This window comes from Cervus elaphus, chromosome 20 (genome assembly GCF_910594005.1).
Source record: "Cervus elaphus chromosome 20, mCerEla1.1, whole genome shotgun sequence".
Taxonomy (NCBI): Eukaryota; Metazoa; Chordata; class Mammalia; order Artiodactyla; family Cervidae; genus Cervus; species Cervus elaphus.
Genome location: NC_057834.1, coordinates 58,442,347 through 58,467,604, shown reverse-complemented (window position 1 = coordinate 58,467,604; position 25,258 = coordinate 58,442,347). Strand labels below are relative to the sequence as shown.

The 25,258-nt window shown below is 42.4% G+C and overlaps 1 protein-coding gene across 3 annotated transcripts in view; it reads left to right on the top strand.

Moving 5' to 3' along the window:
• Window positions 1-24,804, top strand: part of FNDC7 (fibronectin type III domain containing 7) — a 31,690-nt gene extending 6,886 nt beyond the window's left edge. For 2 of the 3 annotated variants that reach the window (XM_043877172.1, XM_043877171.1), the window contains 9 exons: window positions 3,422-3,679; window positions 4,291-4,545; window positions 6,035-6,292; window positions 6,844-7,098; window positions 10,879-11,133; window positions 13,706-13,966; window positions 16,954-16,983; window positions 23,036-23,103; window positions 23,193-24,804. In XM_043877172.1, coding sequence (XP_043733107.1) covers window positions 3,422-3,679; window positions 4,291-4,545; window positions 6,035-6,292; window positions 6,844-7,098; window positions 10,879-11,133; window positions 13,706-13,966; window positions 16,954-16,983; window positions 23,036-23,067 — 1,604 coding nt within the window. In that variant the 3' untranslated portion in view covers window positions 23,068-23,103; window positions 23,193-24,804. The remainder of the gene's footprint in view (window positions 1-3,421; window positions 3,680-4,290; window positions 4,546-6,034; window positions 6,293-6,843; window positions 7,099-10,878; window positions 11,134-13,705; window positions 13,967-16,953; window positions 16,984-23,035; window positions 23,104-23,192) is intronic. The other variant, XM_043877173.1, reaches the window with a different exon arrangement.
• The last annotated feature ends 454 nt before the right edge of the window (window positions 24,805-25,258 follow it).

Sequence of the window (25,258 nt, the reverse complement as noted above, 5' to 3'; positions counted from 1 at the left end):
TTTCCCAAAGCCCTCACCGTAGGCCTGAGGCCAACATGGGGCTTCCCATTACCTCTCCTCCAGCTGTAGGTCGAGAAGTTGGAGCACGGTGTGTGTTCTCACCATCTCTATTCCAGGGAGACCCAACCAGGGCCTCCTACTGCATGATAACTGGGAGCCCAAAATGAGCTGCGGCTATGAGCCCAAAGAATAAGAGGGAGAGAGAGGGAAGGGGGGAGATTTTTCCTTCTCTTGAGGCAGAGTGAGCCATCCTCTGACAATAAAGCCTGTTGTTGAGTCTCCAAGTCGTGTCTGACTCTTTTGCAACCTCATGAACTGTAGCCCATCCAATCTCCTCTGTCCATGGGACTTCCCAGGCAAGAATACTGGAGTGAGTTGCCATTTCCTCCTCTAGGGGATCTTCCCGACCCGAGGATTGAACCCTCGTCTCCTGCATTGACAGATGGATTCTTTATCACTGAGCCACCAGGGAAGTCCACAATGAAGCCTAATAGATGCCAGACTCACCAATCAGATTAATTCTTTCATCTCTTGAGGATGTCCAAGGAAAAGGCAGAAAGAAAACAGAAATGTCCTCTCCAACAGTGCCTAAGTTTGGGAGGCAGTGAAAGTTGCCTTGTCTATGAGCCAAGGCTGAAATGTAGGGGGAAGGGAAGGGTTTGCCTTTTATAATACTTCTCTAGGGAGAAATTATAATAAGGTGGCCCTCAGGTGATTCATGATGGGCCTGGTGAGTTAGGATGTCTATGATAAACCAGTCTCCCTGGGCCTCTTCCAAGGCATTCACTCATTCTTTCCTTCCACAGACATTTATTGAGGGCCTACTATATGCTGGGCATCATTAGCTGATGAGCATACAAAATCAAATAAGGCATGATTTCTACACCCGAAGAATCGATTGTGTCCCAGGAGGGGCCAATGTGTAAATCAATGGTTACATTTCTGGGTAACAGGTTCTTTGACGGAAGGATGCACAGGCACAGGGGGGCTTCCCTGGTTGGCTCAGATAGTAAAGAATCTGCCTGCAATGCAGAAGACCTGGGTTCGACCCCTGGGTTGGGAAGATTCCCTGGAGAAGGGAATGACAACCCACTTCAGTATTCTTGCCTGGAAAATTCCATGGACAGAGGTACTTGGTGGGCTGTCGTCCATGGGGTCGCAGAGAGTCGGACATGACTGAGTGACTAACACTAACTATCTAACAGGCACAGGGTGGCTCAGGGGAGCATCTACATCAGGCTGGGGAACAGGAAGAGCCATCTCCTGCAGATGACTGGTCTCTTAAAGCCTTCCTCTTCACTTGTTTCCCTATGTTTTGAAAAGTTTTAGAGACCTTAGACTTAGACTCTGTATTAGTTTGCTAGGGCTGCCACAACAAAGTACCACAAACTAGGTGATACAGAAGTTTATTATCTCATGGCTCTGGAGGGCATAGGAGCCTGAAAGCAAGAAATTGGCAGGATTGGTTCCTTCTGAGAACTGTGAGAGAATGGTATATCCAGGCCCTTCTCCTTGGCTTGTAGATGGTTGTCTTCATGTTCACATGGCATTCTCCCTGTATGTGTATGTCTGTGTCCAAATTTTATCTTTTAAAAAAAATTATTTATTTATCTATTTTTGGTTGCTCTGGGTCTTTGTTGCTTCATGCAGGCTTTTTTTAGTTGTGGCAAGTGGGGGCTACTGTTTGTTGCAGTGTGTGGGCTCTCTTTCTCATTGCACTGCCTTCTCTTATTGCAGAGCACGGGCTCTAGAGCACACAGGTCCCTGTAGTTGTGGTACTCAGGCTTAGTCGCCCCACAGCATGTGGAGTCTTCCCAGTCCAGAGACCAAACCTGTTTCCCCTCACATTGGCAGGTGGACTCTCAACCACTGGACCACCAGGGGCATCCCAAAATTTCTCTTATAAGGTTATCAGTCATGTTGGGTTAGGATCAACCTAATGATCTCAACTGATTACATTTGCTAGGACCTTATTTCCAAATGAGATCACATTCTGGAGTACTAGTGGTGAAGACTTTGACATATGTCTTTTTGGTGCTTCCCACGCCCCATGTGGGAAAATCAGATTGTCCTGAAATACTGCAGATGACCGCTACCAGCCTTGGGCCCAGCATTACCCCAGAGGAGATCTGCCTCTGCAGATGAGCTGACCATATAGCAGAAGAAGGGGCCTTTCAAGACGGCCTACAGGAGAAACATGGCTCGTGTCTGCCTTGCGGAGGACAAGCTGAGTCCCAGTTTCCTCACACAGAGCCTTTCCTGTTTAATCCCACATCCCCCACCCCACCATATGTGTCTGAAGGGTGCTAGTCTCTGCACATAAGCTGTTCTCTAAGGTTTGTGGATGAGATGGTTGGATAGCATCACCAACTCAATGGACATGAGTCTGAGTAAACTCCGGGAGTTGGTGATGGATAGGGAGGCCTGGCGTGCTGCAGTCCATGGGGTCATAAAGAGTTGGGCGTGACTGAGCAACTGAACTGAACTGAAAGTTTGTGAGGTGGGCCTTATTATAGCACAGATTCCAGAGAACTGAGGCCAACTTTTCTCTTTCCCGGCCCAGGAGAGCACTCCTCAAGCTTTTTGAAGAGGACAACGCTGAGGAAAGGAAGGCCTACTTTTAAGCATAGAGGAAACTGTTTTGGAGACAATAAAAAACTTCCTTCCTGTGTGGCCATCACACTTTACACTTTCCTTCCTTCCCTTTGGTTTAGAATGAATGGAAGTCTGCTCTTCTTTTAACAACAGGGACCTAAAAGCTCTTAAATGTCTTAGCATGTATCAAAAGTAAAGAAGAAATGCTGCTGAAGCTAATCTAACTTTATCAATCTATAATAGAATACTTTATCTACCTCTTAATGACATACCCACTTGGCTCTCCTAGCCCGTCATATTTATAATTTCATTTAATTACTTCAATCACTTATCAGATTGTGTGTTCACTCATTCACATATTCAAAATATGTTGATTGAGACTTCCCTGGTGGTCCAGTGGCTAAGACTCCATGTTCCCAATGCAGGGGGGCTAGGTTCGATCCCTGGTCAGGGAACTAGATCCCACACGCCACAGCTAAGACCTGGCATAGCCCAATAAATTAATTGAAAAAAAAACTCAAAATATGTTTATTCAGCACTTATATGTGCTAGGGACTGATATTAGATCAATTTTGCACATTAAAAAAATAAATAACAAGAAGATTAAATAACCTGGCAAAGTCATAGCTAGTTACGAGTTTGCATAGTTAATGGTGGATGTATTACCAGTTCTCCGGTACCATGAATCCCAGTTTTATGCTTTGTACACTTGCAATTATCCTGTTAATGGAGTATTTCATCCTCCAAGCTCCACATATTGCTAGGCCAAATCTTACTTTGGTTCTTGAGTCTACTGCAAAGTATCAATTGTTTCTCAAAAATGCAGGTCCAGGTACTCCTGCCAACATTCAAGTCTCTTTTGATAGTGGTGCTCTGAAGGCATCTGTTTCATGGGCACCGACAGAAGGAGCTTTCAACTATACCGTGATGGCTTTGAGTGACTCTTCCAGGCTGAGCTGCAGTACAGCTTTCAGTTCCTGCGCCATCTACCCTCTCCAGTGTGGAACCAAGTACCTGATTTCAGTTTCAGCAAGTAATGATGCCGGATCTAGCAGATCAACTTCAGCAGTGACTTTGAAAACCGGTATGTAAACAGGAGCGAGATCACTGGGGGGCTGGCAAGCCCAAGTGACTGACCTTAGGGAAACAAATAATTACATGACAATGTTCCAGAATGCTCTAGAACAAATGAAAGCAAAAGCCTACTCTAAATGAAAGCATAGAGTTGAACATTCTGATGAGTCTGAATAATGTTGATCGTGAAACCAGATCTCATGCATTGGAAAAAGCACTTTGAAAATTAGGAGGCCTGTTTCCTCTTCCAGATCCTTCACTAATCAGTCTATTTTCTTTTGCATTTGTAAAGTTGTAAATATACTAAGATCCAGTTTGATCACAACTCTAGCTGTGCGGCCCCTTATTTTCAACATGTTTCACAGACCTAGGCCTGGTAGGAGCTATTCTTTAAGATAAACAGGGAATGTCTATAGCTTGGAATATGTGTTTAGATATCCTCCCTCTTTCGTTCTTATCAAAGAGATAAAGACATACATATGTGGAAGTCTACACTTCAGTTTAGAAATATTTGTGTGTTTTGAGAATGTGAACTAACATTTAGTGAACAGCTACTATGCAAAGCTGCAAAGAAAATCTCTTGTAGTACTCTCACACTCTTTTTTATTTTTCATTTCCCAGTTGCTTGTGCACCTGGAAAAGTGGCAATCCAAGAAGATCCTCCTGGCCACCTGTCTGTAGCTTGGTCCAATGTGGATCTGGGTGATTACTATGTGGCCTTTGTGAAGAGTGATGATGGCTTGGAAGTACATTGCAACACTTCCCTCACCCAGTGCAATTTCTTATCTGAGTGTGGCTTCACTTACTTTATTAGTGTTTTTGCCTATAACAAGGCAGGGCAGAGTCCTTTGGGTGATGTGTTTAATTATACCACAGGTGAGTTGTGCTTGATGCTTGTAAAGGGAGTTCTGAGTTCACTAAACTCAGTAGCAGAAGGGACCACCATTCCACTCCTTGACTTAGACTACTTGGGAGTCATGCTTGGTCCAAGAATGGAAAGTGAATCTCTTCTTTCACATTCTTTCCTGGGGACTTTGGACTAAGTGGACTCAACCTTAACAAGAATACAAGGTTTAGGAGTGAGCAGAAAGGAAAAATTGTTGCTATTCAAGCTTGCTCTGAAAAATTGAACCCTCCATCCAGATCTACTCATTGTTCATCCCTGTTGTGGATGCTGAAGGGGAGGCAATCCTTAGGTCTCAGAGTTCACTCTTTCTCCAAGCCCAGAAGACAGAGGTGCAATGGCAAGGATGCCACATGGTGTAGAGAGTTCTGGAGTAGGACACCTGGGCTTAAGTCCTAACTTGACCACTAACTCATTTGTAAAGTGGAAATAATGATGTCTACCTTCTTAAGTCCCTTAGTATCCACCACTGCAAAATGGGACAAATAATCAGGAGTACATGAATATGAAAGGGTCTTTGTATGTGAGAAAAGCACAGTGCAAATATTTTTATTAGCAGCTTTATTGCTGTTACTATTATTCTCCTACACTAGACTTGGGCCTTCTACAGTGCAGGAATTATATCTCATTCATCTTTTCATCCTGAATGTTGATCATAGTGTGACTGGCATATGGGAGATGCTCAATTTTTAAAGAATGAATGGAGTGAGAGACTTAAAACTAACTATATGTACAAATAAGAATACAATAATACAACTATATAAATAACAATACTAGCTGGATTACATACATTTTTATCAAGATGAGGGAATCAAATAATTAATTGGTGCCTTTGGAATTTGGAGTCGGAGGCCATCAATAAGGTCTCAAGGGCCTTCCAGAAGGAGTGGTTTTGAACTGGATCTTTAAGGATGAAAGCAATGTCGGTGGAGCAAGAGCATTCCAGAGAAACCCCATATGATTTAGGCATTTGTCACAATTTGTCCATGAGGTAATGTAGGGCTCGTCTAAAATGTACTAATGTAATGCTTCCTCCTCTCCTCCACCCCTTAGTTTTATCTAGTTTCGTGTCTGGAAAGACTGATAGGATCTAGAAATTAGACTAAATACGATTTTGTCAGGCAGGAGAAGGGTCCCACATTCCAGTAGAAGGGACCCAGTCTCTGAAACATAGGGAAAAGACATGCACGTTGGGTGGGGAACTAAGGAGTCAGGTGAGGCAGGGGGTGTGGGGGACAGCTGGATGTGTCGATAGGGTAGAGCTTGTTATAACCTTGAATGTCATGCAGAGAGAAGTTGTGCTCTATGTAGTGGGTGTCAGGCCAGGGTCCCAGTTGGACAGACCTGTGGGAGATTCTTAGAGTGACTTCCGAGACGCCTGGGCACGGAGACGCCGGGCCCCACTGCCCCCCGACAGCCCGGCCCCTGCACTGACGTCCTTCTCTCCACTCCTGCTTCCAGCTCCCTGTTGTCCTAGTGACGTTAACCCCGTGCTGGTGTCCAGTGACAGGGCAGAGATTGTCTGGTCTCCCGTCCGAGGCGCTGAACTTTATGAAACGAAGGCTGAGGATGGGTTCAGTGTGGTTGAGTGTAACGACACTGCTCCGGCTTGCACGCTTTCTGCTCTAGAGTGTGACACCAAGTATAACATCACGGTGTATTCCTTCAGCGAAGTCCGGGGCAGCAATACGTCATGTGCTTCCCAATTCATAACCACAGGTATGGTGCAGCACGGATTTTGTTCACCGATGTCTGGGTGGCTCACCTCTATGTCCCTCAGGAAAGGCATTCTGCAAGTATGGTAAAATGGTTAACTGCCATTAATGACTCTTGGGAGGGACCCTGAGAGCCCCTCTTGCTAAGGAGAGGCAGAAGAGAAGGTGGAAGAGGGAAAGAGGACAGCAAGAAACAGGAAACCCTGGGGAGAGTGGAAGGCTTGGCTGGTGACTACCTCAGCCATTCACATCCTCCTAGCTTTGGGGCACCTGCCTATAGTCACACCATGAAGGTGCAAATGTTTGTCTTAATTACTTTTGCTTTTGGAGTTCAAATGGCTCCTTAACATTTTCCAGTTAGCCCAACGCTATGGGAATCTAATACCATCTGTCAATGTCAGCAAGGTTTCCACACAAAGGCTCTAGGAATTTGGCCTGAGCACAAGGTATGGTTGAAAGTAATCATCTCATTTAGGGGAGAAAATAGGTTTTAGACTAAATGTCACGTGTGATATTTCTTGACTCCATTTCAGTTCATAATCTAAAATCTCTTAGCTCCTTGCAGTCCTGAAATCAAAAACATTTCAAAGGATGACTTTTCCATGATTCATGTGCGCTGGCAATCCACTAATGATGAGGCCACTTACACGGTGACTGCCCGCGGAGAGAAAGGGTCGCACCAGTGCAGCAGCACCGGAGAGTCCTGCACCCTGGGCGGCTTGCCCTGCGGCTCACTGTTCTCGGTCACCGCCGTGGCCGAGACGCCCGCAGGACGGAGCCTGCCCAGCTACAGTGTGCCTCTGGAGACAGGTATGTGCTATATACAGTGGGATGCAGAGCAATACCAGTCAGCCAGAAAAAGGAATGAAACTGGGTCATTTGTAGAGGCGTGGATGGACCTAGAGGGTTCATATAGAGTGAAGTCAGAAAGAGAAAACTAAATATTGTATAATATCATTTAAATGAGGAATCTAGAAAAATGGCATAGATGATCTCATTTGCAAAGCCCAGACAGAGACACAGATGTAGAGAAAAAATGTATGGATACCAAGGGGGAAAGGGGAAATGAGTGTAAGGAATTGGGAGATTGGGGTTGACATATATATATATACATGTACATATATATACTACTGATACTAAGTATAAAATACACAACTAATGAGAACCTACCGTGTAGCTCAGGGAACTCTACTTAATGCACTGTGGGGGCCTGAATGGGAAGGAAGTCCAAAACGGAGGGGGTGTATGTATATGTACGGCTGATTCACTTTGCTTTACAGTAGAAACTAACATAACATTGTAAGACAACTATACTCCAATAAAAATTAATTTAAAAAAAGAAAGAAATGGGTATGTAGCAACTGCAACTTGAACCTTAAGTTCCAGTGAGGTCCTTAGGAATTGTTTTAGGACATGAACTTTATCACTCGATTTACCCTAAGTGTGATAGAAATACATTCAACTCAGAGAAGCCTTTCAAAGAGCCCCAGTCTTAGAAAACTTTCAACACAGGTTCCATATAAATATCATCTGAAGGCTCTAATATATTCATACACCAACATCAAAGGAGGAATCCACTGACTCTGGAGAAACATTTCTTTGACTTCATATTCCCCCATGACATAATCTACCAAAGCATCTAACAAGTGACCAAATGAGCTGGCTTATTATTTATTTCTTTGGTTCAGCCCTTTCAAATCTTTCTCTAAAAAAGGCTTTCTGAGTTTCAGTTTCCTAATTGGTAGAAGAGGATAATGGTTTCATTGGGTGGTTGTGAATATTACATTTTTTATGCTGCAAAGCACTTAGCATAGTGCCTGCTCCACAGTAGGAGCTTGATAAAAGAAAGCTGTTATTACTTGATAACATTGTGTGTGAATGAAATACAGCAAATTACTTAAAGCCTTTGGGTCTTATTTTCTCTTATATATAACGATAGATGGCACTTTGGACCAGATAAGTTGAAACATAAAAGGCAGCAGAATAGAGACAATGCCAAATATGCAGGAAGGTTCCAGATATCCTATATGCTGTATAATGGGTCTTTGAAGAGTTGAGAACTGTTTGTGGTACCCTTAGGTGGCTAAGAATATTTTAAGCTTTTATATAAGTTTAAAGCTTTTATATTATTATAAGCTTTTATATCAACTATGATATGTTTTATATCAAAATGCAAAACGGCAAAATGTTGTCTGAGGAGGCCTTACAAATAGCTGAGAAAAGAAGAGAAGTGAAAGGCAAAGGAGAAAAGGAAAGATATACCCATTTAAATGTAGAGTTCCAAAGAATAGCAAGGAGAGATAAGAAAGACTTCCTCAGTGATCAATGCAAGGAAACAGAGAAAACAACACAATAGGAAAGACCAGAGATCTCTTCAAGAAAATTAGAGATACCAAGGGAACATTTCATGCAAAGATGGGCACAATAACGGATAGAAATCGTATGGACCTAACAGAAGTAGAAGATATTAAGAAGAGATGGAAAGAATACACAGAAGAACTATACAAGAAAGATCTTCAAGACCCAGATAACCACGATCATGTGATCATTCACCTAGAGCCAGACATCCTGCAATGTGAAGTCAAATAAGCCTTAGGAAGCATCACTACGAACAAAGCTAGTGGAGGTGATGGAATTACAGATGCTCATGATGATGCTGTGAAAGTGCTGCACTCAATATGCCAGCAAATTTGGAAATCTCAGCAGTGGCCACAGGACTGGAAAAGGTCAGTTTTCATTCCAATCCTAAAGAAAGGAAATGTCGAAGAATGTTCAAACTACCACACAATCGCACTCATCTCACATGCTAGCAAAATAATGCTCAAAATTCTCCAAGCCAGGCTTTAACAGTACGTGAACTGAGAACTTCCTGATGTTCAAGCTGGATTTAGAAAAGGCAGAGGAGCCAGAGATCAAATTGCCAACATCCGCTGGATCATCGAAAAATGAGAGAGTTCCAGAAAAACATCTATTTCTGCTTTATTGACTATGCTAAAGCCTTTGACTGTGTGGATCACAACAAACTGGAAAATTCTTCAAGAGATAGGAAATACCAGACTACCTGACCTGCCTCCTGAGATATCTGTATGCGGGTCAAGAAGCAACAGTTAGAAACAGACATGGAACAACAGACTGGGTTCCAAATCGGAAAAGGAGTACGTCAAGGCTGTATCTTGTCATTCTGCTTACTTAGCTTATATGCGGAGTACATCATGAGAACTGCTGGACTGGATGAAGCACAAAGTGGAATCAAGATTGCTGGGAGAAATATCAATTACCTTATATATGCAGATGACACCACCCTTATGGCAGAAAGCGAAGAACTAAAGAGCCTATTGATGGAAGTGAAAGAGGAGAGTGAAAAAGTTGGCTTAAAACTCAATATTCAGAAAACTAAGATCATGGCATCTGGTCCCATCACTTCATGGCAAATAGATGGGGAAACAATGGAAATAGTGACAGACTTTATTTTGGGGGGGCTCCAAAATCACTGCAGATTGTGACTGCAGGCATGAAATTAAAAGACTCTTGTTCCTTGGAAGAAAAGCTATGACTAACCTAGATAGCATATTAAAAAGCAGAGACATTACTTTGCTGACAAAGGTCTGTCTAGTCAAAGCTATGGTTTTTCCCGGAGTCATGTATGGATGTGAGAGTTGGACTATAAAGAAAGCTAAGAGCCGAAGAATTGATGCTTTTGTACTGTGGTGTTGGAGAAGACTCTTGGGAGTCCCTTGGACTGTCAGGAAATCAAACCAGTCAATCCTAAAGGAAATCAGTCCTGAATATTCATTGGAAGGACTGATGCTGAAGCTGAAACTGCAATACTTTGGCCACCTGATGCGAAGAACTGATTCATTGGAAAAGACCCTGATGCTGGGAAAGATTGAGGGCAGGAGGAGAAGGAGACAACAGAGGATGAGATGGTCGGATGTCATCACCGACTCGATGGACATGAGTTTGAGCAAGGTCCAGGAGTTAGTGATGGACAGGGAGGCCTGGCGTGCTGCAGTCCGTGGGTATGACTGAGCGACTGAACTGACTGATCAACTATGTACTATGAAATGCATGAGAAAGGCAAAACACATTTTATTGCAAATGTGATCATACATATTAGGAGAAGAGGTAAATGCAACCATTGCACTGAAATTTGCAACTGGAATCATTAAAGCTGAAGAACAACAAAGAATTTCTTTCTTATACTGAAAAAAGTTGGGGAGAACCTCACATTAATTACCCACAGCCAGTTAGTGAACTTCATTCTTGGGGAAAGCACTTGCTATATACAATGATGTTAAATAATGTATCAGAGAGAATGAGATTTTGCTTAACAAAAGGACATTTTTAAAGTTTAAAAAAATTTTTATTGCAGTATAGTTGATGTTCAGTGTCATGTAAGTCACAATACAGTGATTCACAATTTTTAAGTTGTGTTCCATTTATAGTTATTAAGGATATTTTAATTAACAGTTAAAGATTTGAGGAATCTAGGATACTGACTAAAACAGACAGAATACCATGTTTGGTTGTTTTTCACATATAACCCTTAGTGGAAATAAATTCCCAATGTTTTCTTTTTCCACATTTGAGCGCCGTGCTGCTCAGCCAGTCTGATGGTAACTCAGGTCACTCAATCAGTAATCAACGTGAGCTGGACTGTTGGGAGTGGGGCCCTAACCTATGTGACAGTTCTGCAGTCACAAATGGGACAGTCAAAGTGTCACACCCATCAGAACCACTGCCTCCTGGGATGCATCGCATGCGGCATCAATTACACAGTGGCAGTAAAAGCAGTTAGTGCCACTGGGTTGACTGCGGACTGCGCCTACCAAAGTTATTCCTCTAGTAAGTGAAATTTAGACTCTAGTTCTAGAGTATCAACAGGGACCTTGACTATTATAGATCCAGACATAGCCCTTCCATCTCATTTAAAAGCATGCTGCCTCTCCACCAAGCTTGCATGGTAAATTCAGATTACTTTCTAAAATGTTTGCAATTTTCCTCTTGATTCAGAACCTCAAAGCTTCAGAGGCTTCTGTTGGTGCGTGCTGAGTCACTTCAGTTGTGCCCGACCCTTTGCGACCCCCTGGACTGTACCCTGCCAGGTTTCTCTGTCCATGGGACTGTGGCCCTGTATCCCGCCAGGCTCCTCTTTCCATGGGATTCTCCAGGCAATAATACTGGAGTGGGTTGCCATTTCCTCCGGGGATCTTCCCAACCCAGGGATCAAATCTGTGTCTCTTGTCTCCTGCATCTGACGGGTCCTTTACCTCTAGCGCCACCGGGGAAACCCTGTTGGTAGTTGGTGAATGAACTCCCTGATAACAAGGTTCAAGTGTACTTTCTCTCAAAGAAGGCCTGGTTTTTATATGACCTAGCTACATACAGCACAGAATAACTCAGTCTGGCAGAGTTTTCAGAAAGCATTTAGATCACATATACTATTTGGCTTGAATTTTTTGTTTCTCAATATTATTGTGCTACTACCCCTCTCTTCTAAACCACTCCAGCTTCTTCTATGGTATCTTATTTTAACAGGCTTCAAGAGCAAGTATTGCATTTTGTTCTTCACAAAGACCAAACAATTAGGGAATGGCGGGGGAAGTAAGGAGTGGTACAGGGTGAGCAAATAAGATTTCACTGGTATGATTCTTGTCCACTACAGTGGCTGTTTAGAGCACTGTTTCAGAAAAAAAAAAAAAAAAAAAAACCTCTCAAGATTAATGGGATGCCTCTCAGGCTTAATGGGAGCGTGAGTACCACAACCATTTAGCTGCATCTGTTCTGCAGCATGGGGTGGGAGAGTTGTAATGTAATTTTCATAGGACTTCCCTGGCTGTCCAGTGGTTAAGACTTTATGTTTCCGCTACAAGGGGCTCAGGTTTGATCCTTGATCCTTGGTCGGGGAACTAAGATCCCATACGTCTTTCGACCAAAAAAAAAAAAGGAAAGAAATTAAAAAATAAAATTTTGCCATCCCAAAGGTAGTAGAGTGAGTCTTCAACTTAGGAGTCTAAAGATATGGCTTCTTAAACTGTCCTGCCTTATCTTATTCCCTGATTCTGTTTCCTCATTGGTAAGAGAAATAGGAATGATTACGATGTGAAAGCATTTAAAGCCTGCTGCATGCTATGTGCTAAGTTGCTTTGTGTGCTTTTGTTAGTCACTCAGTCATGTCCAACTCTTTGCGACCCCAAGGACTATAGCCTGCCAGGCTTCTCCGTCCATGGGATTCTCCAGGCAAGAATACTGGAGTAGTCGCTTTAGTAGTATCCAATTCTTTGCGACCCTATGGACTGTAGCCGGCCAGGCTCCTCTGTCCATGGAATTCACCAGGCAAGAATACTGGAGGGGTAACCATTCCCTTTTCCAAGGGATTGTCCCAACCCAGAGATTGAATCCAGGTCTTCTGCATTGCAGGCAGATTGTTTACTATCTGAGCCACCAGGGAAGCCCAGAACACATACGTAATCTGCTTTATAATTTCTTTAATTAGATTTGCTGCCTAAATTCTCACCTTGATATCTAGTTCTGGAAATATGGTCTACTGCTTACCTTCACATCTAAAAAACCTTTTTTAAAAGAATGAATCAAAGGGACCTAATTATCTGTAATTGATTTTTAAAATTATTATGCGATAACATCTTCATTTTGCGTACTGAGGAATCCACCATTTGACCCTAATGTGTGGCCTGCTCATGGTATTCAGTAAAGGAAAAAGGGAAAGTACCCAGTCAGCAAGCACAGATGAAGTGTGGACCAGCAACAAGGATCATGTTACTCAGCTCAGCAAAATTTAGGTCTTTTCAACTAAAGCTGAATGCAGTTAATTATATCTAAATTGAATCCCACTAAAATCATTATGGGCTTTCCCAGTGGCTCAGTGGTAAAGAATCTGCCTGCAATGAGAGAGACTTGCAGGAGACACAGGTTCAGTCCCCAGGTTGAGAGGATCCCCTGGAGTAGGAAATGGCAACCCACTCCAGTATTCTTGCTTGGAAGATTCCATGGACAGATGAGCCTGGTGGGCTACAGTCCATGGGGTTGCAAAGAGTCAAACATGACTTAGTGACTAAACAACAACAACAAAAATCATATTATGGGTACTATGGGTAGGATGTTATGAAGGATCTTGACAAGGATTCTGTGTATTTGACTCATAAAGTTTGAGTCATATACCCTTCGTATCTGCCAAGTACTTGGACTCACCATTGTTCTCTATTGAAAACTCACGCCCCACCTCACCCTTACACATGGATCTCTAATCACGTGGCCCAGTACAGAAGGAACTTGATAGCCTCTCAAATCTTGCTCTAATCAGTTGTTATTTAGAGTAGGACACTTACACTGTTTCCCATAGTAACAGAGGCTAGATTTGTGGTGATGATGAAATAGTGATGTTTGTTTTATCCTTCAGGTGCCTGCTGCCCTTTGGGGGTGAAATTATATAGGCTGGGCCCTAATGGCATCCGGATCCACTGGCAGGCCTCCAGGGGCTCTGCCAATTACAGCACCGACCTCTATGGTTCCAAAGGCATTTTCACATGTGCCCCAAGCGCTGGCCTCAGTTTCTGTGATGTTACGGAGATACCCTGCGGGGATGTGTATACCGTGATGGTCTCACCAGTTGCTGAGACAGGACTGAAGCTTACTTTCTGTCCAAAAAAAATATATTCAGGTAGAGAAAGTTATGACCCTTTATTTAAAACTAACCCTTGACTCAATCTGTGAATGAAGGCTAAGAGTAATCACACTTTGCTATGTAGGAAGATCAAAAAGGGCGTGACATTTCTACATCCTATAGGCAGATTCTGGCAACAGGGGATCCCAAGCTCGTTTGGAATTGCAATGCTTTATTATAATTTGATTTGGAGGTACTCCTTTCATCACTGTCCCTCTCTTCAGAAAAAGGACCAGATGCTTGCTTAAACAGTAAAACAGATTTAAAACAATTTTCTGCTTGAGATTTGAAGATAGGTTTTTACCATGGTTAGAGGTAATGACAGACAACATGGAATATTTGAAATTAAGAGACTTGAACCTTTATTTGCACAGATTCAGACTTATGATTGAGGGAGAGTTGGAGGATCAGAGAAAAATAAATTTATAAATCATAAGCTAGGTTTGGAAATATGAGTGGGCAGACAGTCTGTGATCAAAAAACATGACTGTCAGCAACTGCCATTTCACCAGAGCTGACAGAAAAAGATGAGCAATTCTCCTGCTCTGTATTCCAGCACCTTCTGTTACCTTGCCCAGGGCATTGTCATATTTTTTTCATATATTTATAAAAAAAAGAGATGGTGAGGTCCTATAACTCTGCAGGGGAATGCAGGAAGAGCAATAAATGTTGGCTTAGAAAGCTTTACTAGTAACCAGAATCTAAAATTTCCAGTTATGTGTAGGTGACAAGAAGGTTCAAGACGGCTCCTGGTGATGGAACAAGGCCAGTTCCTCTTCAGGGGGTGTTCTCACTATCCTTGGCTGTCATGCTCTGATTCCTTGCTTTTTCATTATCTTGTCCAGAGGACAAGCTGGCCCAAACACATGGCCCTATGAGAAGGGACAGGAGTAGGTTGTTGGGTTGAAGATGAGCTCTGAGGAAGCAGAGCCAACAGGTCAATAATGATACTTCATTGTATTTGCATAACGCTTCAAAATTTATCAAGTGTTTTCACATTCAGTATTTCACTGAATGCTCAAAATAACTCTATAAGGTAAGTTCAACAGTTTTATTTTCTTCAATTTATAAGTGAGAAAACTGAGGTTCAAAGGCTCCCAAATCTCTACCTATAACCCTTCTCATCTTCTGATCGCTAAATCCATATTCAAACATGTTACCTCTGCTTAGAGATACACCCTAGGCATTTCAATCCTTTAAGACCAAAAGGAATTTCTGACCCCATGCAGTTTCTGATCTCCCATCATCCTTGTCTCAGGTATTCAGGCCTGAGAACCATGGAGCTGGCTTCCCCTCGCCCTCACCTCCCACATCTAGTAGTCTCCAAGCTCTGTTCTTTTCACTCCATGACGGTTTCTAAATCCAACTTCTTCTCTTCATTCCTATAGCTACTTCAGTACTTCAGGGTCTCACTACCTCTCCCTTATACTATTACACCAGTCCTGTCCTCCTGCCCTCTTACCAGTTTTCATACTATCGCTAGAGTTATTCGAGGACACGGACCCAATTGTCTTATCTTTCATGCTACAAAATTCTCAGAAGTTTTCCATTGCTCCATAGGATAAAATACAGACCTCTGAGCATGGCATTTAACATCCCTTACAATCTGTCCCCCTTCTATCTCTCTATACCTGTACTAACAGAAATTTAATGTAAGTCTGAAAATTTAAAATTTTCTAGTAGCCACATTAAAAAAGTAAAAGGAAATAGGCAAAATTAATTTGAATATATTTTAGTTAATCCAATATGTCCACAATATTCTAATTTTCAACATGGAATCGATATAAAAATTTTGTATTTTTTCCATAGTAAGTCTTCAAAATCTTGTGTGTGTTTGTTTAACACAGCACATATCAGTTTAGACCAGCCACATTTGGAGTGCTCATAGCTACATGTGGTGAGTGGCTACTCTGTTGGACAGTACAGTTCTCGGCTCATTCCCCAACATCCTTACTGAGAGGACTGTATTCTCCAGTCACATGGAGTCATTCACACCCCTCTGCCCTTACCACACACACATACCATGCCACATCGTGCTTCTGGGCTAATGCTGCACTCCTCGCTTTGCCTGGAATTCTGCCCCGCCTCAACCAAGGGAACTCTACCAACCCAAATTCCCCCTCCTCTGTGTTTTCTCCAGTTCTCATAGGCTGAGTTCATCTCTCTCTTTCCTTTATAACTCCACAGCACACATTATTGTCACCACACCATATTTCTGTGAGTTGAATGTCTGTAATTTTTGTTAAATGGTAATCTCTTAGACTCTCAGTACTTTGCATATAACTGTTACCGTATATATATTTTAAGTTAAAAACAAGAATGAATAAAAGAGTTCATGTGTTTCTCTATGATATTACAGCCAGTAAGTAAATGACTGAAGTCTTTGTTTCTTCTTCTAATTCATACTCACAATTTAACCTTTAGAGAGACATTTTCTCTGATGATTTGTTAGTTGGAACTCTAATATCCTATGGTGGGGTGCCATCTCAAGCCTATAGTCTTTGCCCTTTAGTAAGGGTTGGGTGTCCAGACTCAGGTTAGGGAATCTATCTTTGCTCTGGCTCCTTGATAAAAACCATGCATTTGGGGGAAGTTTGTTGGTTTTGTTTTTTGGTGTTTCTTTACGCAATATCAGTGATGCCTTAATCTTATATTTAGGATGATATTGTAAATGATAACAATGATTAATATTTATTGAGTGTTGTGTGCTAGCCACCATTCTAAGGGCTTTATGTGCATTAGCTTGACTGATCCTTATAACAACCCTATGAGGTTGGCATTCTTATTCTTGTCACCTAACAAGTGAGGCACAGAAAAGTGAAATGACTTATCCAAGTTGACACTGTTAGCAGGTGTCTCCTTCTCTTATTACACAAGCTGGTTCTTATTCATTCTTTGTTCACTTTCCTATTATTCTTTCTTAAATTGTATCTCAAATACATCAATGAATCTGTTTTATATGCTTGTGTTTTTATTTATTACAGTAACCTGCTCTGGAAGTACACTTGGAATGGGTAAGTCATTTTTCTCATGGATAAAATAGAAAGAAATTTTTTGTTGCTCTTTCAGTTCAGTTCAGTTCAGTTCGGTCTCTCAGTTATGTCCGACTCTCTGCAACCACATGGACTACAGCACGCCAGGCTTCCGTGTTCATCAACAACTCCCAGAGCTTACTCAAACTCATGTCCATCAAGTTGGTGATGCCATCCAACCATCTCATCCTCTGTTATCCCCTTCCCCTACATCCTTCAATCATTCCCAGCATCAGGGTCTTTTCAAATGAGTCAGTTCTTCGCATCAGGTGGCCAAAGTATTGCAGTTTCAGCTTCAGCATCAGTCCTTCCAATGAATATTCAGGACTGATTTCCTTTACGATGGACTGGTTGTATCTCCTTGCTGTCCAAGGGACTCTCAAGAGTCTTCTCCAACACCACAGTACAAAAGCATCAATTCTTCAGTGCTTAGCTTTCTTTATAGTCCAACTCTCACATCCATACATGATTACTGGAAAAACCATAGCTTTGACTAGATGGACCTTTGTCAGCAAAGTAATGTCTCTGCTTTTTAATATGCAGTCTGGGTTGGCCATAGCTTTTCTTTCAAGGAGCAAGTGTCTTAATTTCATGCCTGCAGTCACCATCTGCAGTGATTTTGGAGCCCAAGAAAATAAAGTCTGTCACTGTTTCCGTTGTTTCCCCTTCTATTTGCCATGAAGTGATGGGACCAGATGCCATGATCTTAAGTTTTCTGAATGTTGAGTTTTAAGCCAAATTTTTCACTCTCCTTTTTTACTTCCATTGAGAGGCTTTTTAGTTCTTCTTTGCTTTCTACCATAAGTGTGGTGTCATCTGCATCTCTGAGGTTATTGGTATTTCTCCAGGCAATCTTGATTCCAGATTGTGCTTCATCCAGTCCAGCAGTTCTCATGATGTACTCTGCATATAAGTTAAATAAGCAGGGTGGCACTATACAGCCTTGATGTACTCCTTTTCCAATTTGGAACCAGTCTGTTGTTCCATGTCCATTTCTAACTGTTGCTGCTTGACCTGCATACAGATTTCTCAGGAGGCAGGTCAGGTAGTCTTGTATTCCCATCTCTTTCAGAATTTTCCACAGTTTGTTGTGATTCACACAGTCAAAGGCTTTGGCATAGTCAATAAAGCAGAAGTAGGTGTTTTTCTGGAACTCTCTTGCTTTTTTGATGATCCAATGGATGTTGGTAATTTGATCTTTGGTTCCTCTGCCTTTTCTAAATCCAGCTTGAATATCTGGAAGTTCACGGTCCAAGTACTGTTGAAGCCTGGCTTGGAGAATTTTGAGCATTATTTTGCTAGCGTGTGAGATGAGTGCAATTGTGTGGTAATTTGAGCATTCTTTGACATTTCCTTTCTTTAAGATTGGAATGAAAACTGACCTTTTCCAGTCCTGTGGCCACTGCTGAGTTTTCTAAATTTGCTGGCATATTGAGTGCACCACTTTCACAGCATCATCTTTTAGGATTTGAAATAGGTCAACTGGAATTCCGTCACCTCCATTAGCTTTGTTCGTAGTGATGCTTCCTAAGGCTGACTTGACTTCGCATTCCAGGATGTCTGACTCTAGGTGAGTGATCACACCATCGTGATTATCTGGGTCATGAAGATCTTTTTTGTATAGTTCTTCTGTGTATTCTTGCCATCTCTTCTTAATATCTTCTACTTCTGTTAGGTCCATACCATTTCTGTCCATTATTGTGCCCATCGTTGCATGAAATATTCCCTTGGTATCTCTAATTTTCTTGGAGAGATCTCTAGTCTTTCCCATTCTATTGTTTTCCTCTGTTTCCTTGCATTGATCACTGAGGAAGTCTTTCTTATCTCTCCTAGCTATTCTTTGGAACTCTGCATTTAAATGGGTATATCTTTCCTTTTCTCCTTTGCCTTTCACTTCTTTTCTCAGCTATTTGTAAGGCCTCCTCAGACAACCATTTTGACTTTTTGCATTTCTTTTTTTTGTAGATGTCTTGATCACTGCCTCTTGTACAATGTCACGAACCTCTGTCCATAGTTCTTCAGGCATTCTATCAGATCTAATCTCTTGAATATATTTGTCACTTCCACTGTATATCATAAGGGATTTGATTTAGATAATCAATAGTCTAGTGGTTTTCCCTACTTTCTTCAATTTAAGTCTGAATTTGTCAATCAGGTGTTCATGATCTGAGCCACAGTCAGCTCCCAGTCTTTTTTTACTGACTGTATAGAGCTTCTCCATCTTTGGTTGCAAAGAATATAATCAATCCAGTATTGACCATCTGGTGATGTCCATGTGTAGAGTCTTCTCTTGTGTTGTTGGAAGAGGGTGTTTGCTATGACCAGTGTGTTCTCTTGGTAAAACTCTATTAGGTTTGCTCCTGCTTCATTCTGTACTCCAAGGCCAAATTTGCCTGTTAGTCCAGGTATTTCTTGACTTCCTACTTTTGCATTCCAGTCCCCTATAATGAAAAGGACATCCGTTTTAGGTGTTCGTTCTAGAAGGCCTTATAGGACTTCATAAAAACATTCAGCTTCTTCGGCTTTAGTGGTTGGGGCTTAGACTTGGATGACTGTGGTGTTGAATGGTTTGCCTCGGAAACGGACAGAGATCCTTCTGTTGTTTTTGAGATTGCACCCAAGTACTGCATTTCAGACTCTTTTGTTGTCTATGATGGCTACTCCATTTCTTCTAAGGGATTCTTTTCCACAGTAGTAGATATAATGGTCTTCTGGATTAATTTCACCCACTTCAGTCCATTTTAGTTCACTCTTGCCATCTCCTGTTTGATTACATCCAATTTGCCTTGATTCATGGACATAACATTCCAGGTTCCTATGCAATATTGCTCTTTACAGCATCAGACTTTACTTCCATCATCAGTCACATCCACAGCTGGGTGCTGTTTTTGCTTTGGCTCCGTCTCTTCATTCTTCATTGTTGTTCTTTAGGGTGACTTAAGTCAGAATCAAAGCTGACTCTTCAATTAGAGAGGCAAATGCTTTCTTTCTGTGATTTAAGGGGTTCCTGCTCTCCTCTTGCATAACTCTTTCTCCCCTCTTAGGTTGCTTCCCCTCAGATTCCACAAGTGGAGAGGAACTCCACTGGATTCTGAAATTATTTCAGTCTTCCAGGGTCCCACAGGAAATAAAAATATGCTTCAGAGAAGCAACTGGTTCATGCCTCACTTGAGAGAGTGGCTCCCAGCCCTGCTGTATATTGAGTCACCCGGAGAGCTTGAAAGTAATCGATTTGTTGTTGTTTTTCAGTCGGTAAGTTGTGTCCGGCTCTTTGAGACCCCATGGACTGTAGCCCACCAGGCTCTTCTGTCCATGGGATTTCCCAGGCAAGAATACTGGAGTGGGTAGCCATTGCCTTCTCCAGGATCTTCCTGGAGATCTTCTTGACCCAGGAATCAAGCCTAGATCTCCTACATTGCAGGAAGATTCTTTACCATCTGAGCCACCATGGAAAAGCTTCTTAGGTGATTCTAAGGTGTAGCCAAGGCTGAGAACTGCTGCTTTAGAGCAGAGCTTCTCAAAGCTTACTGTGCATAGAAATCACCTGGGGTCTTATTAAACCAGACTCTGATTTGGTAGGTGTAGCAAAGATCTAAGATTTTGCACTTCTGACAAGGTCCAGGTGATGCTGGTGACACTGATGCTGCTGGTCCGACCACACTTTTGGTAGTCGGTGTTAGAATCTGTCAACAGCCTGCAGAGTCCTAAGATGTCTGCTTCCAGTTTGCATGGGTGGACATGGCCAGCAGAGGTAAACGGGTGCTGAAAGGGCATCTGGAGTAAAGATAACCCTCACTGCCACTCAGATATGCTCAGGACTGATCCCCTCTAGGCTATTCTGGGGGCCTCATGGGGGCTACTCTTGGCTTGGGGCTGTGGAGATGATCACAGAGCTGTGTGTGCTGACCCAGTGAGTAGCATGTGGTGCTTCAGGAGGAATCTTTGCTACCATCTTCTAGGAGGATTGCTTGATGTGAGGCCTTGGGAATACCCCTAGGGAATATTATAAAACCCAAACTACAGACGGGACACATAAACACACACAACACACACACACAGTCAGACATGGCTGACTCCAGAGGATAGAAGAGAAAATGAAGCCTTCCTACGAGCAAACCCCACTGGATAGCCTTCCAGCCTGGGCCAGCTCCCTTCCAACACCTCCTTCCACCGGTAGGACACATGCTTCTCTTTGCTGCTGGTTCTCTGTTTCCTCTCCCAGTCCATTACTTCTCTGAGCACAGAAGACACATGTTTTCTAATTCTTGCCCCACCTGCTGTTGCTGTCTAATCACTAAGTCGTGTCCAGCTCTTTGTGACCCCATGGACTGTAGCCCACCAGGCCCCTCTGTCCAGGGATCTACTGGATAAGAATATTGGAGTGGATTGCCCTTCCCTTCTCCAGGGGATCTTACTGACCCAGGGACTGAACCTGCATCTCCTGCATTGGCAGGAGGATTCTTTTCTGCTGAGGAACTGGGGGAGCCCCACGAGCAGTTCTGAAATAAGAACAATCCCTATTAATTTTTAAAGGGTTACTGTTTCCATTGATTACAGGGAAACAGACCTGGCTTATTGAAAATAAATTATGAGAAAAGTTCTAAATTATAATTACTTGGAAAAAAACTCCCAAAGAACTAATGACCATAAGCTCTGGTCTTCAGTAAACTGTACATGGACCAAGGTCTGCATTCTTGGACCATCTTTCCAGTATTATGGTGGTTTTAATTCAATATTTCTCCTGAGCCACAGAGGGGTAGTAGAAGTATCTTGGGGATCCCTAGGAGGTGAAGAGTGGTGTATTATATATTGGTCTTCCCTAAGATTTTGTTAAAGAGATGATACTTAGAAAAAAAAATGCTTGAAAACCATCACTCTTAGATCTTGCTATTCGAGATCACCAGAAACCTTGTTCAAAATGTATAGTTTTAGGCCCCATGCAGTTACTAAATCCCCAGGTGATTCACATGCATATTCAAGTTTGCGGGTTACTGCTTAGGTAGTAGTGCTCAAACTGGCGTGTATCAAAATCTCTTGGAGAACTAGCAAAGGATGTAGGGACCCATGCCTGCTGAAGTGGGCCCTTGTGTTCCTATCAGGTTCCCATGTGATTCTAACACTCTCCAAGTTTGAGAAGCACTGCTCTAGGTCACTGCTGTCCACTTCCTATGTCCCTCTGGGCTGGCCTTGATTATTACTTCTCCTTTCTTAGCGAGTTTCAGTCTTCAACCTGAAGAGATCTGACCTTTTCTTTAAGAGATTGTTGTAGAAATTCTGCAAGACTCTCAAAAATGATTATTTGGGGGTCTCTACATCATATAGAATTCACTGTATTAAGGGAAAAATTGTAAATTGCTGTCCAGTTTCAGCATTTCTCCTCTCTATACACAGGACTAGTCAGAGTAGGTCCCTAGCTGGCATGGGGCCTCTAGATACGCTAAGGGAAGCTTTGGGAATCTTGTTGGTCTAGGGCTTTTGGTCTTGCTTAACTCTTGGATTATCCTAAAGCTTTTCAACAGCATGAATGGGTTTTTTAAGAGACAGACCTGGGTTCAAATCCTGCCACTGTCCCTTTCCCTTAGGCAAGGTGCTTCAATTCTAAGTACAGGTTTCCTCATCTGAAAACTGGAACAAACTTATCATAAGATGTTATGAAGATTAAAGGAGATATAAATTGTTAGACCCAATGACAGGCTCAAAGTAAGCTCAGTAAATAAAAGGCTTGAGGGTGGAGAGGAAAGTCCTTTGTCTTGGGTCAGTAGTCTGAGGTCCAAGAGACTCTTGGGGAAGATTCATTTCACAAAGCAGAAGACAGAACATCCTGGTTACTTAGAACCTGATGGTCAGTTTCTTCTTGCCCTTTGAATGGTTCAGTTTATCTTACTTTTCTGCTTACTTGCTGTGAAGTGCTGCAAAAATAGCATTTCAAACCGAAACGCTAATCTGAACCTCTGACATCTGAGGGCTTTTTAACTTAAGAAAATGTCTTCATACTAATGCATTTTGTGGCTTCCTCCCTTCCTTGCCTTTTCAGTGATTTACAGAGGGAAGAGAAATGTGGAATGACACAGTAAACCATGGAAGAAAACAGAGACTTGACTAGTGAGTAATTTAAATTGAAATGTTATAATTCAAAGGCAAAGTGTTATTTTTTTCTTTGCTTTAAAAATTTCTTCCCATATCTTTTGCAGAGGTTCCTTAATTGTTAGTGTGATTAGAGCTGGAAAATGTCTATTAGAATACAAAATGCCTCTAGGATAGGACAAGCTCTTTTGGCCTTTAGAAGAACTGCTCTGACTCCACTTCCTGAGTTCCAGGTCAGGTGTGTCCTCAATGGCACAGGAGTTCAAGATCTGCTGCAGAGAAGACTCAGGGGAGAAATTAATCCAGAAAATCTTGTGAAAGGCTGCCAGAGTGAGCCAGCACACTGGGAAAGTCCTGGAGATGTGAAAGGTCTGCGTAGCAGAAATTCTTGGAGATTTCTTACACCCAGACATAGTAGAGACTACAACACACCCACTTCATAAGTGTTTCAGCGACCCAGCACTTGCCATGCAGCTGTCTAGCCATTCAAGAGTTGGAAGCGTCCATTCCCAAAGAAGTCAAAATCAAGCCACCACACGTTGACTGCACTCATCCAAAACAAAACTCAACAAGGACTTTGGCTGAGGCTGGATAGCAGCAGCTGCCAGGGCCACCTGTAGGAAATAACACCCTCATTTAAATTTAGGAGGAGGAAAAAAAAATAATAATAAAGTTAGGAGGAAGCCGAGCCACTCGCAGACTTTTCCAAGTGAAAGAAAGCATCATGTGTTGACACCTCTGTGTGAGTGTCTGGGAAAGCAGAGTTGCTAGCCTGTTACTGGAATGATTGTAGTCATGCTTTTGAATAAACAAAGACTTCAGATGGAGGGACAGTCAGGGCCAGAGACCCAAACTGTGGCAGACTGACATACATGCGTCTTTGGAGAGAAGGACCATTGATCTTGTTGGCTCTATTCCTCACTCACACTGTAATTGCTCCTTTTTTTTTTTTTTGGAGAGAAAAGGCAATGATAAATCTGTTGTACCTAAAAAAATATTGTCCTTCGAGTGCCAGTAACCTTATTAAAAGATAGTGCAAGCTGGACTTGTGCAACACACGTAACTAAAGTGTTTGCTCCCCAGAAGCCTAGCTGTGGAACTAAGACTGTCTGTAGTTAGGAACAACCATAGAAGTCTGCCCAGAGGGAATTGGAGCATGGAATTAGACTTGAGGTACACTGGGAGGGAACAGCAAACTTCCTTTTCCATGTCTGCTTTCCCTTTCTGTGTGAGACTGAGATACAAACGTGCCACTGATGAGATACTCAAGAGCATTTGCACTTGAAAAGACAGCAAGTCAAAGAACTTAGATCCCAGAAAAATAGAAATCGCTGAGTCAGACAGCACACACAGAAGAGGACCGAATTTAAGTTCACTTTTGTTCCTAAATACCAGTGGATGAACAGGAGTCGGACTAGGTGCATTGACATCAGCTGGGGAACTCATTATTTAATACAGACTTCCTGGTACCATCCCCTGGAGATTCTAACTCAGCAGGTTTGGGACCAGACCTGGGAATCCATACTTTTAACAAACTCACCAAGTGTTTCTGCCATGTGGCCAAGTTTGGGAACCTTAAAAGACTTGCATTGGCCCCATTCTTCCTTGAAGCAAAATTTCAGCGGTAGGAAGCTGAAACATGTTAAAAGATAAACTGAGGCATGTAAAACATTTTAAGAATTTATTTGAGCAGAAATTGATTTGAATTCAGCAGCACCAGAACCGAAATGATTTAGGAGTACTCTACTGACAGGAGCTGGGGGCAGGGGTTGGTGGGAGAGGGGAGACTTTTACTGAAAAGAGGTGGAAACAAAGCAAGGATATTACTTGACTGGCTATAAAACCAATAGCTATGTAGCTATAGTGGTTGTCTTATTTGGGAAATCCTAGTTGGCTATTTGTGATTACTTGTCCTTAGATTTTGATTTCTTAACATTGACACATAAAGACTTAGGTTTTGGTTTGTTCACAAAGGTGGCTAAGGTATTAGAGCCACCTCAGTCTAATGGCCTCCTTGTTTAATTAATTTAACAGAAGCTAGGGGGCTGTGGCATGTGACGAAAGATTGGTGACGAGATCTGAAGGGTTCAGAGTGGGTCCGTGCCCTGTGAGGGGACCATGAATGAACTGGGGCAGTGTTCCGGGTTGTGGTTCAGAGCCCATGACAGACTGT